Source organism: Rhea pennata, chromosome 1 (genome assembly GCF_028389875.1).
Source record: "Rhea pennata isolate bPtePen1 chromosome 1, bPtePen1.pri, whole genome shotgun sequence".
Lineage (NCBI taxonomy): Eukaryota > Metazoa > Chordata > Aves > Rheiformes > Rheidae > Rhea > Rhea pennata.
This window is the reverse complement of record NC_084663.1, coordinates 3455601-3471977: the sequence shown is the minus strand read 5'-3', so window position 1 is coordinate 3471977 and position 16377 is coordinate 3455601. Positions and strand designations below refer to the sequence as shown.

Below are 16377 nucleotides of genomic sequence, written 5' to 3'. Positions count from 1 at the left end.
ACGATCTGATTGTGTGAGACACATCTGTCAACATGATGATTCATGATGAACAAGGTATGCACAAAGGGAGCAAGGGTGACCTGTTAGAGTTGGCCTCCTTCCAGACCACATCTATAAAATTCAATCCAGAATCCTGAATTCAAACCATTCACCTAATGCAATGGTTTCAGGACTCAAGATTTGAGATGCTACTAGGTGGCAGAGCAATTGTCAGGCACTGCACGCTGAGGGAAAGACAAAGCAATGAGAACAAACCCCATGGTGTGTTTGTGCTCTTGGGCAAGTTATAAATAAGGAGGAAGACACAAGACAGCCGAGTTGGAACTAGAGTCAAGTCTGTTCTCCACATGTAGGGAGATGGTGGAATAAAAAGGTCTAGGAAAGTGTCTATGCTATGAAGATAAAGAGCAGTTGTGACAGTAGGCTGAAGTTAGTTATGCCCCATGACTTTAATGGTCCTTACTCCAACTGCCACACCTTGCTTAAGGAAAGGACTGGTGCAACTGGCTGTAGCGTGCTCAGCTTCACTCGTCCCTGACCACAGAAACATCACAACTGCTCAGCTCTCTGGCACTAAATGGGCTCTGGCTCTCTTTGCGTAGGGAGCTGCCGAGCTCAGGCAGCATCTGCTCCTGAAGGTATGCTTGTGTGGATGTCTCTGCTTCAGAAGAGGCTTGGACTGGTGTTTATCTCAGCCTGCAGATGTATCCTCAGGAGCGTGGATAGGCTGGCAGCACTGGGAGACAACGGGTGTGTGGTGCCGGCTCCAGTCCAGGCCTTCCCCTGCTGGAGCTGTCCCCGCAGTCTGGGATGTTCGGTATCGTTTGAATCTGGTGCAGTGCATGAGGTAAAGGTGTTATTATTCAAGCCATTGGTTCCAATGAGATTATCCAGTCTAATGGAGCAGCTTGCATGGACCTCCTCTAAGCCTGAATTTTCACTGTCAGAGAATTCCCAGTCAAGTGGAAAATTAGAAGGAGAAGGGAAGAGGGGGTTGTGGAGGAGAGAGGGGAGGGGATGATTAAGTTCTCTAGAAATTAATTCATAACTAGAGGAAAGGAAATAATAACTCCCCAAGCCGATGGACAATCCCCAGCAAACACATTTCAATTTGGAAGCCAGCTTTGCTGCTGCCGCATCATCCGCTTCCTGGCTCACACTGCTTCATTGATTTAATTTTCTACCCACGGTGTTGACTTTGTCCTCAGACTGCAGCTCCTACTTTCTACCCACCGAGGCCAGAGCATCTCAAAGCCCTCTCACTACCCTTGGCCGCCCGACCCATGGCACTCAGCTTTGGGCAGTTCTGGTGGTGAATGGGCTGTAAGCGTGGCTAGACCTTGAGTGATGCACTGAGGAAGAGACAGGGAGGCAGGAAAGGAAGGAACGGATCTTATTTTTCAGTTCCCTTCATTTCTGGGGGTCTTTTTTGTCCCAGCGCTGGATGGGTCTAGAAACTCACATGCAGTGCACACATGTGTGCTAGGTGGAGCTCATAGCCAGCCCCAGCATGTTTCCCCCTGGCATCTAAATCTGTATCTTGGTCTATCTTTTGTATTTGTGACCCTACAAACTGTCCAAGCACAGGAAAACCTCTAAATAGTCTAGAGGTGAAAACATCTAGACTGTCAAAGCTACAACAAAACGTTTGTTGGGTGAAATAGCTTCAAAACAGAGTAGAATATACTCTGAATACCCAGGGACAACAGGGCTTAGTCCGGGACCTCATACAACAGCAGCGCCACTAATAGTGCCAGATAGCATCTTTGTCCACAATAATGAGAACTATCAGACTACAGGCTCCTGAATGGCATCTTTTGGCCTGACTCTCAACGAACCATGTCCTCAGGTGGCAAAAAGAAGATATGTTGCCCAACCACTGCACAGACATCAGAAATGCCAGTATCAGTGCAGATCTTTTGGCCCTTGGATATCAGGACAGGGTCCAATTGAATTCCAGTTATTGAACAAAGGCTTTGGCACCTACAGGCTTGAATTACAGCAGGGGATGGAGGATCCTCAGCAGCAAGGGATGCCCGAGCACAGATTTCTGCTCAGCTGCTTGGCAGGGTTTGCACATATAGCCTCCCCAAAATGGCTCTGAGATGGGGCTGGAGAGAGTTAACATTGTTTATCTGATTCCCCAGTGCAGTTCAGTAAAATGTTACTGCTTCCCAGAGGCATGAAATATAATTTTGCCTTAAAGGTTAATAGTATGCTACTCACCGAGGAAAGAAACGAGCGCTTGAAAAAATCTTTCATTAGGATCCCAGCCCACTGCACTTCAAATGGTACCCCAGGCTCTGACCACCAAGAGGGTTGGCTTCTCCTAGTCAAAGCCTGCTCTCCAACTCCTCCCCTCTGCACAGCCAGCATCAGCAGCTCTGTTTCCAAGAAAGCTCTCTTTCCAGAAAATCAGAAGCTTCTAGTTCTGAATTTAAACTAAAGGCAATACTCAAGAACTTTGAGCATGAGTTCCTTACTCATGAAATGCAACTGATGTTTCCCTCTACTTTAGGGCAGCAGAATGGGGACTTATTATCCGTGTTAATAACAAATGCAGTGAAACAGAAAAAAAGAACAGCCCTTGTGTTAGAGCAGAAAGATGAGAGCTCTCGGCTGCCAGAGCTTGTCAGGGAAGAACTGCCCTGCGTTCACCCACTCCCCACTGAAATGCTGGCCCTCCATGCCCTATGGATGGTCTCTGCTGCTAAACACCCAGAATATCCTCTTCAGTGGTCGGTGTTACTGTGCCCCCCTGCTGCCAACCAGAGGATGTGTCTCAGTGTCTCTAGATTGACACAGGATGCAATGCCAGCACGGTGTCTCTTGAGCCTCCCAGCAGATCCATCACTTCCCCCAGTGGCTCAGGAGAGGATATGAGCCACAAAAGGCTGCAGAAAGCTAATCTGTTTGCTATACAGAACAGCCAATAATATGTGGGACGTTTCCTATTAACCACCACACATCCAGACAATTACTCTGATTGATTCCAATCAGGTTTTACACCGCACTTTATCCATCAGCACAAAGCTTCGCTGCTTTGTAATATCATGGGGCAAGCCATTCTTAATGCAGGCTGCCAAACAGTATAGTGTCAGCATTAACAGTCACAAGAATTGATGAAGTAAATGCAGCATTAGGATGGCTGGGGTTTTGCAGTCTCTGTATGGAAAGCACAATAAAAAAATCTATTAGAGCATCCACACAACAGCAAGCTCACCAATAATTCTTCCTGTGAGCTGAATAAATTTCTAATCCAATGGAAGTGATTGAAAGACTTCCTGAGATATGTTTTCTGCATCCAGGATTATTACAGATGCATGATATTCATTTGACGGATGGATGAAGAGATAGACAGACAGACAGAGAGATAATCTGGACAATTCACGTATTGCCCCTTAGCTGGGACTAGGAATATTTTTCCCTCAAGTCACACAAAAAGACCATCAGTTTGGGATTGCTCCTTTTAGTATTTTTGTGGTTGGCATAACAACAAAATGAGGCTGGCAAATGTGAGAAACATAGAGGTCTCCATGAAATTTGGAAACACTATTACTTTCTCCAGGAAGAGAGGAAAATTATACTTATACTTGACCCATGCCCTGATGTGGAAAACTTTTGTGCAGCAGAAAACAAAACTTTCTAAGGCTGTGAGCCAGGAGTAGCAAGAACTACTGGACTAGGACCTAACATCTGTAAAGAAGGCATGACCCCAGATCACAACGGGTGAATTAAGGAAAGAGAGATTTACGTGGATAAGAAACCATCCACAGAGATCCTATTTGTGTCAATTCATGTAGCTGTGCATTTACACAGCACTTAAATGAGTTAATGCATGAGGTGTGTGTATAAATGCACACACAGCATATACACAGATACCTATCTACTATGTAGAGGGAGGAGAGTAAACCCTCCACCTTCAGCATTGAAATAAACCCCTGCTGAAGAGCCTGAGGAGGAAAATTTCCCCATGAGTAAAATACTACAGAATAGCCAGCTAGCATGTTGCTTGCCTCTTCACCTGAAATCGTGAATGCTGGCCCCTGCTGGACATAGACCACACAGACTGATGCTTTGATCCAGCACAGCATCTCTGGAGCTCCCCTCCCTGCTTTGCACAGGGCACAGTGAACTCGTGTCCGAAAACAGGGGAGAACCACAAGAAGAAGTGTGCTGCAGGGCCAGAGTGACTAGGACCTTCCTGAAGAGAGGGGAGTTGTTGGAGCCATCCTTACAACCACAGTTGAAGACCTTGGAACACTTCCAACCCCAGAAAAGACAGCTATCATTTCTTCTCATGAAATGAGGAAATTTATTAGACAATAGGCCCAGCCCAGAGTTTCTGACTGTACATGACAGTCTCACCACCACAGGCACATTACTATCCAGCCAGAACATCTGGAACTGGGACATATCCCCCCCTAGGTCACTCCCCCAACCCTGCACATCTTCCTCAAGGATCTTCTCCAGACTTTTTTACAGTTCTCTCTTAAATGCCTTATTGATTTGTCCTGCCTATTCTGTTAACTTATTCCACAAGCAAATAGATTTCTTTGCACCAGGACCAGTGCCATTATTGCAGCTGCACAGACCATTGTCCCTCAGAAGATGAAGGCCAGCATAGCATCCACATCACTTCAGATGCCTGTATCTAAAGTTAATAGCAATGAAACACATATCTGTAGGTTTTTATTCATCTCTCCCTCAAATTGCATCCTAGAAAGTACTATTTTCTCTCTACTGCCCACATAGGGACTCTGGATTTATAGACTAATAGACACCTCCACCAGCAGGATGACTTCATTTTTAGTACCTAACACGATGATGACATGTTCCTGCATGCACAGCTACTATTAAACAGGACTTTCTTTATTCAGCTCCATTGGCAAATTGCTAGTAGCTGGGGAGTTGCACTTGCTCATCCTGTGGTTGAATGTGTTCTAGCACAGGTTAAAAACTTATCAGTGCTAAACTTTTCTTGTAATTTGAGTTAACTGGAACTGCAAAATGCCAGTCCTACTGCAAACAAGAACCTTGATCTCCAGTATCTAATTGTGATCACCTTTAGATAACGTCTTCCCCAGACACTAAATTTCTGATTACTTTTTCTCCTGACTTTATCAGCTTTCCCCATCAGAGGTGGGTTTTTTTTCTTTGCTTTGTTTTATTTTTCCCCCCAATAGAAGAAGAAAAATTTCCAAAATGCTATCTATGGCTTGCAGGCAAAATACCTTTGACCCAAGCCCTGGGTCATTTTATCAGATGTCGAAGAGATAGAGCAATGGCAAGCAGCCCAGAACACTGATCAGAAAGTCTGGTTCTGCTTATTAATTTGAACACCTGGCATTGGCTGTCTGGTGCAGTAAGGTCCATAATACGGATTCCAAATAATTAGAGGAAGGTCACAGGAAGGTACAGACCTTCTCTGTTTACTGGAGCAGCCAGCTCAGGCCAACTGGAGGAGGAGCTGAGCTTGGATGTGCAAGGAGGCTCCCAGGCAGTGATTCGATAGGTAATTAAAATGTGCACAGCTCACATGTAGTTATTTAGTGATGTTACTCTACAGACTCCTCTGCTGGAGCAGCACTTTGTGAGAAAGCCATCACAAACAAGTCCCTGTTTCAACCTGGCAGTCTTCTACTCACTGGTCTGTGAACAATCCCCGAAATGACCCTGATTTTCACTTGTATTTCTATAATGAACTTGAACTGTTTGCTCCTTTTCACAGATACACTAACATTTACAGGGATTTCTGTCCATGGCCTTCCGAAGGAGCAAGTACCTGGTGGAAACCAATAGATGGGTGAGTGATGGTGCCAATTTGTAAAAGCACTTATACAGCCACAGAGGAAGCAGGGGAGACAAACTCAGAAAGCTTCAAAGGCATTTAAGAACTTCTCTCTTTTGGAACAATAATCATGGTGCATCCTAAGAAACATACTACAGACACGGAGCTTCCCTTGTAATGCAGAATGAGAGCCTGTGCTACCAGCTACATCACTGACCTCAGGGCAAACTATTTCTGGCCTTGATGTTTGGCAGAAAATGCTTACTAGTAAACACTCCTATTGCTGAAATTTTCAAGGGAAGAGAAACATTTTTTCCACCTATTTCTAACACTGATAAAACTCATTCAGAAGGCCTCAGGAATAAGCGGAAACACACACAAAATAATGATACTGCAGATGTTAAATTGACAAGGGTGAAGTTCTGGCAGAGAAGGAAGAAGAATACAAGAATCACTCCTAAGAATGGAGTTAGAGATAACACAGAGAGGAAAGGCTAAAAAAAATAAAGACTGCCACAAACACTCTTGGAAATCTGCTTAAGATTTGGCTCTTTCCTTTAGTACTGAAGAACAACTTATTTAAGAGTTGTTAGTTTGAAGATATCTGCAGCTTGGAGACAATGGCTTGACCTCTCAGGATCTAGCTGATTCTGCGCTCAAGCTAAAAGATTATGAATTCACAAAGAACAGCATCTGTCCAGGAGACAAAATAAGTAATATTATAAATAACAATAGAAAACAATAACTTGTTAGTGAACTGAAAGAATTATTTCCTTCAGCTAATATGTGCATTACATGGTGCTGTGTGATCCAGGCAGTCAGTGCCAATTTCTATCCTGCTACCACTTTTTTTTTTCACTTGTAGTTTTCCTGCATCATTTCTGAAACAGCTCAGTCTCAGTTTGTGTTTACTCTATAAATTTCTTTCCATACTTTCACACTCAAATCATCAGCAATTATCACATGCAAAGAAAGAGGAACTTCAGCATCAAGAAATCAGTATCTGGATGCAGCTGTGAAAGTGGAATCAGCACTGGCAAGTCTGATCCCTCCTTGGCACACAAAACTTGTTTTATTAAATAACCCTCCCTTGTTCCCAGCCTGTACAGAATGGGTCCTGTCAACCCATCCAGTCTGTCCATCCTACAGCTCTCAGTGAACACTTGTCTCAGTGACAGTCAGTCCACATCCAGGTGAGATGCAATAACATCGGTATTCAGATATTTCTCAAAACTAGGAGGAAATAAGTCTCAGATCTAGAAGGATCCATTCACTAATTCCCAGAAGCCTGCATACAGCTCAGGGATTTCTCTGCCCTCCTATCTCTTATGACCTTGTCACAGTGACTGGCAGGCTGGATTTTAGACCAGCTCGTGGCTGTGACATTGACACACCTCACACAGGAATCATTTAGATGAGCAGATAAAGTTGCCATTCAAAATCCATTCTTAAAGCATCATCCATCACACAGCTAGATAAATTTGATAAATTCAACACATGTCTTCCCAGGATGTTTGGAGTAAATACAGCTTTTTCATCACTTTTTTTTTCCCCCAGAATGGATAACCTGGCTAATACAGGAGAAACATCATTTGCCCAAAAGTCACATCATGTCTCAGTGGCAGATTTTTAAGTGGAAACCAGGAACCCTGATGCCTGGTCCCCAGGGAAAAGACCACTTCACACTAGGCTCACCATGACAACACTGGTGCAAACTTCACCAGCTGCAATCACAGGCAGGAAAACAAAGGATGAGACAGAGGGAGACAGAAAAAAGGACTGACTAGAGATGGGCTGAGCACACATTTTAATGGGTATTCAGGCTCCCCGCTGTTGCTGCTGAAAGGCTTCTACAAAGATCTTGGCTTCCTCTTCGTGCAGTTAGTGAGCTAATCAAACATGATTCAGCCCCAGTGCTGGACTGCCGTCCAACAAAAGCTGCAGCCGATGAACAGGAGCTGGAGCTTCTTTGCAGGACCACAGGGCGGCTGAAGGGAAGAGAAACCCACCAATTCAGGCAACACAGGGCAATTGCCAAATATTGTCTTGCTCCAATGCCACGTCAGAGCCAAACTCATGTCCAAGTCATGTTGCCTACAGGGCAGGGAAAAGAGCAGTTTAGCAATAACTTCTCTACAAAGGGTACCCAGGCATAGCCTACATGGACCCACAGGGCAGGTCTACACGTCAGCCTCACCCTGCCATAACTGTGGGATAATTACTTGGTGTTGCACATATCTGAGGTTTCTTAACAGCTATACAAATACATAGTGAGAAGTCCTTGGAAATTCAGGAATATGGAAATTCCTGCACCAGTTTAGCCCAAATATCCATGTAGCCATTCATTCTGCCTCTGACTGTATATGGCAGCAGATACATAGGTGGAAAAATAAGGTAGAGATTATAGAGTGAAACTTTTCCTGTTTCAAAGTCCCGATGTCCAGAAAGCACTGCCTGACCTGGAGCCTGTAGTGATGTCATTACGATGAACAGCTCTCAACAGATCTTTCTTTCATTAATTTGCCTAATTGTTTCCCAGTGAAGTTATATTTCTGACCTCTATAATGTACTCCATAATGCTCCACAGCTGAATGATACATTATGTGAAAATGTCCTTTCTTCTGTTTATTTTAAAATTCCACTTGATAATCTCATATAGAGTTCCCTAGATCTTGTGTTATGAAAAATGGTGAGTAATCATCCCCTATTCATTTTCCTCATTACACTCGTGATTGTCTGATTCTATTATAGCCGCCTCAGTCATCTCTCTTTTAAGATGAAAATTGCCAAGTCATACAATCTCTCCTTGTATAAAGACTATTAGAAACCTGTATTCCTGCTTCCCACAGTTCCCAATTCTTTCCTAGCTTGACTATATTCTTTTTAACTTGATATGATCAAAAATGGCTGGTGTATGCAGCACGGGAGATCACTACGGAATTACCCACATAATGATACTCCCTGTTTTGTTCACTGTTCAGTTCCAAAACATTCCTCGTATTATACACATCGTTCGGAGGTTTGCAGGGAATTGCCCAGACTGACTTCATGATCTCCTTCACTAGTGAAAACAGCTAGAATTGATCCCTGAGCATCTAGAGCTAAAGTTGATTTTAACCTCTGTTTGTTACCTTTGGAGATATCAACTCTGAATTTCACTTGCCATTTTATTACTCTAATGCTCAGTATTGCACATTCCTTCTACAGTTCCTTGCAGCCATTTTTATTTTTGACAAGTCCAAAAAAAACCCATGGTTTCCTTTCCTGCTTCCCTCTTCACCCATTTCTCATTCATTTATAAGTATTGGAAACACATTCAACAGAGATTCCTGCGGGGCCCCACTGGGTACCCCTTCCTCACATCGTGACCCTTTATTCCCGCTCTTTATTTCCCATCTTTGAACTGGTTACAAATCCATCAGAAGACTCTTCTTCCTGTCCCATGACAGCATAGTTTAAATTCTTTGCTGTGGGAAAAGTACTAAGTCTTCTGTATTAAGCAGGTCATCTGTATCACATGCTCTTTGTCTTATTTAAAGAAATATAATAGACTTGTGACATTACACCCCCACCCTGAGTACATATTCACGCTCTTTCTGGTCTAGTCTTAATCATGATTCAATTAAAATGCCAGGTACAGAAGTCAATTTTCTGGACTCAAGTTCTTGGACACTTTATGAGCCCAGCTTAAAAAACAATAACATATTTTTCACCTTTTATTTCTCCAGTATCAACGACAGTGTGAGCAATGAGTTATACAACAGATTTAATAATGTAGCAATTTCATATCAGAAATCTTTAAGAACCTTCCAGTGAATATCACTTTTATTAATTTGCTCTAAAACCATTTTTTTTACTAGATCTTAAGTGTCAGACAGTTTCTCCAACATGTGCCCTTTAAAGAAAGTAAACTTCAGAGGAAACCTCATTAAGTTTTTAGTATTCATTTTTATGAGGTTAGCCATGTGTTTCCTATTTGGGCTGCCATATGATTGTTCTGAAATTCACATGATAGAGGTAGTGATCTTTTTATCATTTCTTTTTCCTTTGAATGCAACTTCCATTTTGAATAGAGTCTCCTTAGCTTGCTTTTTAAGCAGGCTGTATTTTTTTTCATTTGCTTTAAGTGTCTTTTAGGTCTTTTTTTCATCGAGCATATAACTTTATAATAAGCCTCTTATATGATGTCTTATTATGCAGTCTCCAGGATACCATGAAGTACTCTAGCCATGCAGCTGCTCTTTTTTAACAGGCTTCTTCATTTTTCTGTTGTTCCTGTTTTGAAGTTGAACTTCATTGTAATTTTTTTTCTTGCTTTTTGCTTCCATAGGGTGCTGAATTTGAATACATTGTGGTCACTGTTACAGAGAGGTGCTTTGATAGCTATACCTTGAAACAGACCCTGTGAGGTCCTGGATATTAAATCAAGGCTTGCTTCTTTCTTGGTGAGTTCACAGGATATGAGCGCCAAAAGTTGTGACATTTGCTCCATGTATATGAGGATACTTGAAGTCTCTCATCACTGCATTTTCTGCTCTCACAACCTTTCAGCTTTCTCTCAGCGTGTTGCAATCATTTTCACCATCCTGATCAAGCGTTCAACAGAAGAGTCCTAACATCCCCAGGGATACCTTGTTGCTTGGGTACAGATTTCTTTGACTTCAAATTTTCTTTAATAGAAGACTTTTTTTCTTCATCATTTTGGCCTTTTCTGTTGTTTCTGTGTAATTTGTGGCACAGATTGGCTTCCTTCTATCAAGTTTGGGGAATTACCATTATATAAGTATCTTCATTTAAAGTAAAGTACTTGCATGTGCATAGGAGCAGGTATATATCTGATTTTGGTCTGATCTGACCATTTTTCATATGCCTTGACTAACAGGGACATTTGCTGAGGCCAACTTTTGTTGTTTCCTACCTGCATTTTACCAAGTTCCAACCCAAACAGTTTTCAAGGATAAAGAGTTATTATGATTACACTTCTAGAGGATGAGTCAAACTAAACTGTCAGTTTTCATTCAGTTTCATCTTTCAAAACCTCCCCCCAGCCTATTTTTTATTTAACTGGCAGCACTCTGGTTTCATCCTTTGTAGGCTCCCTTTCTTCCAAAAGGTTTCATTCTTCCTCATGAACTCTTGCTACTCCATTTTTTAAAAATTGTGCATTGAGATTTTGTCTCTGTGACTTTTTTTCAGAAAATGCTCCATTAGAAGTCCTGGTCTTTAGCCTGTTATCTAACAGCTTCTGCTTTTCCTCCAGGATTTCCCTCTTACTTTCTCTTTGCAAATGGAAGCTGTGGCTGCACCCCATTAGTATGTCAAACAATACCAGGAAACATTCTCTGATCCTGGGGCCAAACGACATGGTCTGGTCACATTCATGCTATGAAATGCTATTAACTTCCAAAACACCTAATGGAAATCCTCCCTGACTCATTTAATTCCCAAATCACGTCCAGGAATTGTTTAAAGGAGCAATAGTTAGCCCAAGCCAAACTATATATTAAAAATTTTACAGTGTAGGTAATTGTGTTCCAGTATCTAACAATATTGCCTGGAGTTGCTTAATTCACTACTACAGATATAGGCTCTATGGACTGGGACCTTAGACTCCTCCTGTTGGAATCTGTCTAGGAGCCCTATGGGATCTGTCACGATGTGTCTGGCTACCTATCACAAAAACCCTCTGCCTGCTCTGGAGTCCCTCCAGGATTATGCCAATGTAACCCTGATCACATTTTCTGCTCTGTTTGTGTCCAAACTGTTTGGAAAAGTGAGCTAACCCTCATGCCAAGTATCCCAACGGGGCAGTGGCAGGAAAGGGACAATAGCGCCAGCAAATTCCAGTCTACTTTCTGATAGATGTTTCATCTGCTAATAGCTCTAACATGAAACAGACAAGTTGCTATTTCAGATATTCAAAGATATACTGTAACACTGCTTGGTCTTAATTTGGGGCTTCAGCAAGCTATTGATTTTTTTTGGTGCTTTATATCACGTTAACGATGTCATGATCATATCAGAGTAGCAGCATATTCCCAAAAAGCTATAGAGTCTGATATGTTTCATAGATACTGTTAGTATTAATTGATTTTGCTATCATTCATTCTACACATGTTTTCACCTTTAAGGGTTTAAGGGTAGTAAATTCCTTAAATATCCAGGCAAAGTGAAAAAGTCAAAATATTTACTTCTCTTAATTTTTAGTTTGGAATGAGGGCAGCAGAGAAGACTGTCCATCTTCAACTCATCACAACTGATAGATTAAGTATAACACCCAGTAGCTGGACTGATGTTCCTGAGCAGCTCAAAAGGCAGTTGAATGATGTCTTGTCGTCAGCCAGATGAGTTTATGCCATGGGTCTGCTCTCCTTCCTTTCTCACCAGCCCCTGGAGATCCTCCATCAATTAAAGGTGGGAGGAAATCCTCAGTGTGAGTTTTATGCCCTTGGTCCTTAGAGCAGAAAGCAGAGTGGAGAGCAGAGACTTAAATTTTGACCTAATACTAGTAAGACTTAAGTCCCCACTGTGCAGAAAACTGTTCTAGGAATACTCTAAGAGAGGTTGTAAAATACAGATTCATACTTGAAAAGAACTTACACAAGGCAGTAGATTTAAGGTGAAAAAGTGTCATTCAACTTTCCAAGGTTCCACACACAATCAGCTACTTGCAGGCTTGTTTTCAGAACTGGGGTTGAGGATGACAGGTGAAAATAAGGAAGCAATTAGGTTGGTTCACTGTGCTCCACATTTTTGAGTCTCCTTGAGACTAGCACAGAGCTAAAGATCTTAGCAACCCTCCCAAAGTCATCCTCCTGCCATTACTAACTGGCTGACTCTTTAGAGACTCTGGGTGGAAGTGGGATCAGGAAGCCTGCAAAGGCTCAAGAGAAGCCATTGCTGGCTGAGCCACCTCTCTCGCTGTCTCCAATGAAGATATTCAGTTCTGATAGCATCTTATCAGGCCAGGCAGCACTCACAGAGATGATGAGCTAGCAAAATAGACAAAAGCTATCTGAACTAAAATCCTGCCCCTTTGCTTTGCACAAAAGAAGGTAATGCTCATTCGGCAGAGTTGACTGACAAAAATGTGGCTGCCAGGGGGGTGTCTCATTGCCAGTTCTCAGCTCGGAGGGAAGGGAAGGCTCATGGGGGCTCATGTCTCTCTGCTACATTAGGAAACATCTGAAGCCTCCTCTAAGGGTCTAAAGATACTCACACTGCGAGAAAATAGTGACCTTCATATAGTTTCTTGGCTGATGGGAAAACTACCAGTGAGTGAGATCCAGCACAACATCCTCTAAGCTGTGAGAGCTTTCAGGCAGGTCACTCACAGGCAGGACACAAGAAGAAACTGCTTAAACCTCCTTCCAGCTCTGCAATCTGCAATGAAGCACAACGAGTCTGTTTTCCTTTGGTCATCTCCACTCCTAGCCTCTGAGCCATGAGAGTGGGACCCAAATAATGCAAGTGGGAGACTAAAGAGGCCTCACTTCAACCCCCCCCCCCCCCCCTCGCCTTTACTTCTTGACAGGGAAGGTTGCATTGCAAACAACTGAAGCACCTCAGCCTCCTTCCCACTCCTGCTGTGGGGACTACAGGGTCAGGGGAGATCAGGGTGTTGCATTGCATAGAAAAGGGCGGAAAGCTTCTCCACTTCATTCCCAGAGGAGATCCAGGGGCTGCCAGGAGCTGTGATATCACACACAGCTTGGCACACATGATGGTATGATTTTGCACGGCACCGTCAATTGCAAAGGGGGGAGAAGACCTCAGTGAGGCCTTACCACTTTCTGCTCTACTTTATTCAAACAGCTGCATCCCTCTGCTTTCCTCCCCAGACCGAGGAATCAAACAGAGCTGGAAACAGGAGAGAGAGAGACACACAATCCCCATTCCCCCGCGCCCCCCAACCTGGGCTAAGCATCTGCAGTGAGCTAGCAAAGGAGAAGCCTTCCAGGCATGGGTGAGCTATATTGCGATTATTTTCTTAAAGTGTCTCAATTAAAATGTAGATCTCTTCTTCTGCCTGGGGCTAGAGGGGCAGGAGGCATTGGCAATGAGGCATGGGAGGGGGAAGTAAGACACAGGGGGTTGTTGATCCTTTCCTTTCTGTCCTGCCTGCCTTAACCCTTCCAGTACCACTTCTTCTTTAATGACCAGATAAATACAAAGGGTAGTTTGGGTATGCTCAGTGGGATTAAGCAAGGAATTACACAAATGTTTCTGTTTGGCCATGTTGCTGCTGTTCCTTCTGTGTTAATCAAGCAACCTCAAAACTTCCTCACATACTTGTAAGATGAAATAATTATTTTTGAGCTGTATAGCCAGTACTATTTGTGAGCCTGCAGTCACCAAACCCTACCTCCCTACAGGATTTCTGCAACCTATTCACAGTCCAAGGAGCTTAGAGACACTGGACCTCACTGCCCCCTGCCATGAAGAACAGAGCTGTTACCTCCTCTTAAAGACAAGAAGTTGAGACCCGGGGAAATTAAGGATGGGAGCAATCTATAAGTTAGGCTCTAAGTTTGACATAATCATTTAGCTTTCCTCAATGGCTCATAAGAGAACCTGGCACTCCCAGGAGGTAATTCTCCCCACTGCCTAAAACACTTCTGTGGTGGAATAAATGAGCTTAGAATAAGTCCCTCTCTTGGCGGCTGAGGGAACTTGCACAAGAAACCTAGTGGTAGATGAGATAAATTCCATCCTAAATACCTTGTCCAAGATCAAGCAAGGTATCTATTGCAGAGTAGGTAAACTAATACTGATCTCCCTTGCCTGAAGAAAAAGCTTTAACTATTGTATTATTTTGGCACCCGTTTCTAAATTTATCAAGAGGTTCAGAACTAGTTTCTCCTTGTCAGAAATATGCCACAGCTTGATTGAAGTTGGCTGAATATTTTGCCTTCGCTCCCATTCATTTCGCTAAAGCGGGGAATACGTTGCTACACTGCCTCAGACCTGCAGCCTACCCCAATTCCTGCTTTCTCATGACACTCACAACTACTCAAATCCCTTTAGCCAGATTAGACAGATTCATTCTCAAACTCCTGCACCTTGCCCTTGCAGACCTTTCAGCATTGCTGGTCCTCCTCAATAGATTTGTCTGTCCCGACTTTTCTTCTAGTCTTTGCTACAAGATAGTCAACCAAAAGATGTGCCAACTGGTGACACAGCTTCTTAGATGGTGCGAGAATATCATCAGAAACCTGCCCTTTCCCCACTTGCCAGGGGCTGGTGCATGCTGTATTGCATGACTCAGCCATGCCTGCTCGCAGCAGGGCTGCCCCAGGTACCAGTGGTGCATAAGGACATAGCTAGTGACACAAGAGTGTATGGCCCGGCCCATATGTCTGTCCAGCAGTGCGAATCGGGTCTTCCTTGGGGAAGGATGGGAAGAATAAATGTTTTCTTTGAATCTCCTCGTTCCTTGTGGCCAGTCCTGTTAGACACCTCAGCCTAGTTCTGTCTCCAGGGACAGGGCTCTATTAAAAATTTACCTATTACCCATGGCAGAAATTAATTTGGTCCAATCTATGAAGCACTGGCAGGGGAGACAAGGGACATTATTCCATTTCCAGATCTGCCACTCATCTCTCAGATACCCACAATCAATGTACTTTTCCTCCTCTTTTCTTCTCTGTACGTGGCTGGCCGCACTGGGAAAGGGAGCTCAGTGGAGAGCTACAGTCTACTGTCACCAAGGGCTCGCTCTGCACTACCAAGAGAACCTGGCAGGGCTCCTTTCAAAGACACTTAATATGAATGTTATGGTGAACATGAGGGAGGGATTTCTATATCTTGCATCAGGAGCAGAGATCAGGCATCTGCCCGGCTAGCATCTTTCACAGCAAGTAGAAACTGAGTTAAAATATCTGTGCCTTTCTTGGTAGATAGTTCCTGCTCTTGGTGTTGTATTATTCAAAAGCTGCTTGAGGACAGAATTGAAGGAAAAATAAAAAACAATGAAGGATGAGATGTTAAATAAGGCAGAATGATTAGTTGTTGAGATCTAGCCCTCAGATAAAAGAGGTCTGCATATTTTCAGGGAGAAGAGGAAAGAATTATGTTCCTAGCAGAACAAGAAGCAGAACAAGAAGTGCCCCCCACCAAAATCCCAACATCAGGATGAAATTATCAGATCACACAGCTTGCCTCCATCTCCTGGACCAGACCTTATAGGAAGAAATGGTAAAACATCCCTGGCGCAGAAGCTGGCCAGGAAAGGACTGCCTCTGTATCTCTGCTTGGTGGAAGGAGTGCAGAAGAGTGTGGGAACAAAAGTGAAAATTAAGGGCTGGGGACATGCGTGCAGATGGGAGACAGAGAAAGCACACAGGAATATTTAGTGGTAGGTCTCCGAATGTGACAGAAAACTGCAGAAAGTGGGAGTGTACAACGTAAAATGGTAGATTATGCTTATGAGTAAGGGTGTATGTATGTGCAAAAGAGTCATGGAGAACATGAGTCCAGATACAAAAGACATCTTAAAGGCTCCCTCCACTTTTGCTTAGGAAGAAAAGCTTTCTGATCCCCTCTATTCCTTTCTGAGACCTGTCGTAAGTTTGACGCTGTTAAGA

At 43.3% G+C, this 16377-nt stretch overlaps 1 protein-coding gene across 4 annotated transcripts in view; it reads right to left on the bottom strand.

Annotated features, from left to right (window-relative positions):
* PLXNA4 (plexin A4) overlaps positions 1 to 16377 on the bottom strand; it is a 466810-nt gene that overhangs the window by 140894 nt on the left and 309539 nt on the right. Inside the window, exon 6 of one of the 4 annotated variants that reach the window (XM_062580360.1) lies at positions 7582 to 7885. The exons of 1 other annotated variant lie outside the window; for it this stretch is intronic. In XM_062580360.1, the coding sequence (XP_062436344.1) occupies positions 7696 to 7885 (190 nt within the window). In that variant the 3' untranslated portion in view covers positions 7582 to 7695. Of the gene's footprint in view, positions 1 to 7581; positions 7886 to 13082; positions 13175 to 16377 lie in introns of those variants that run through there. 2 more of the 4 variants (XM_062580368.1, XM_062580375.1) reach the window with 2 other exon arrangements.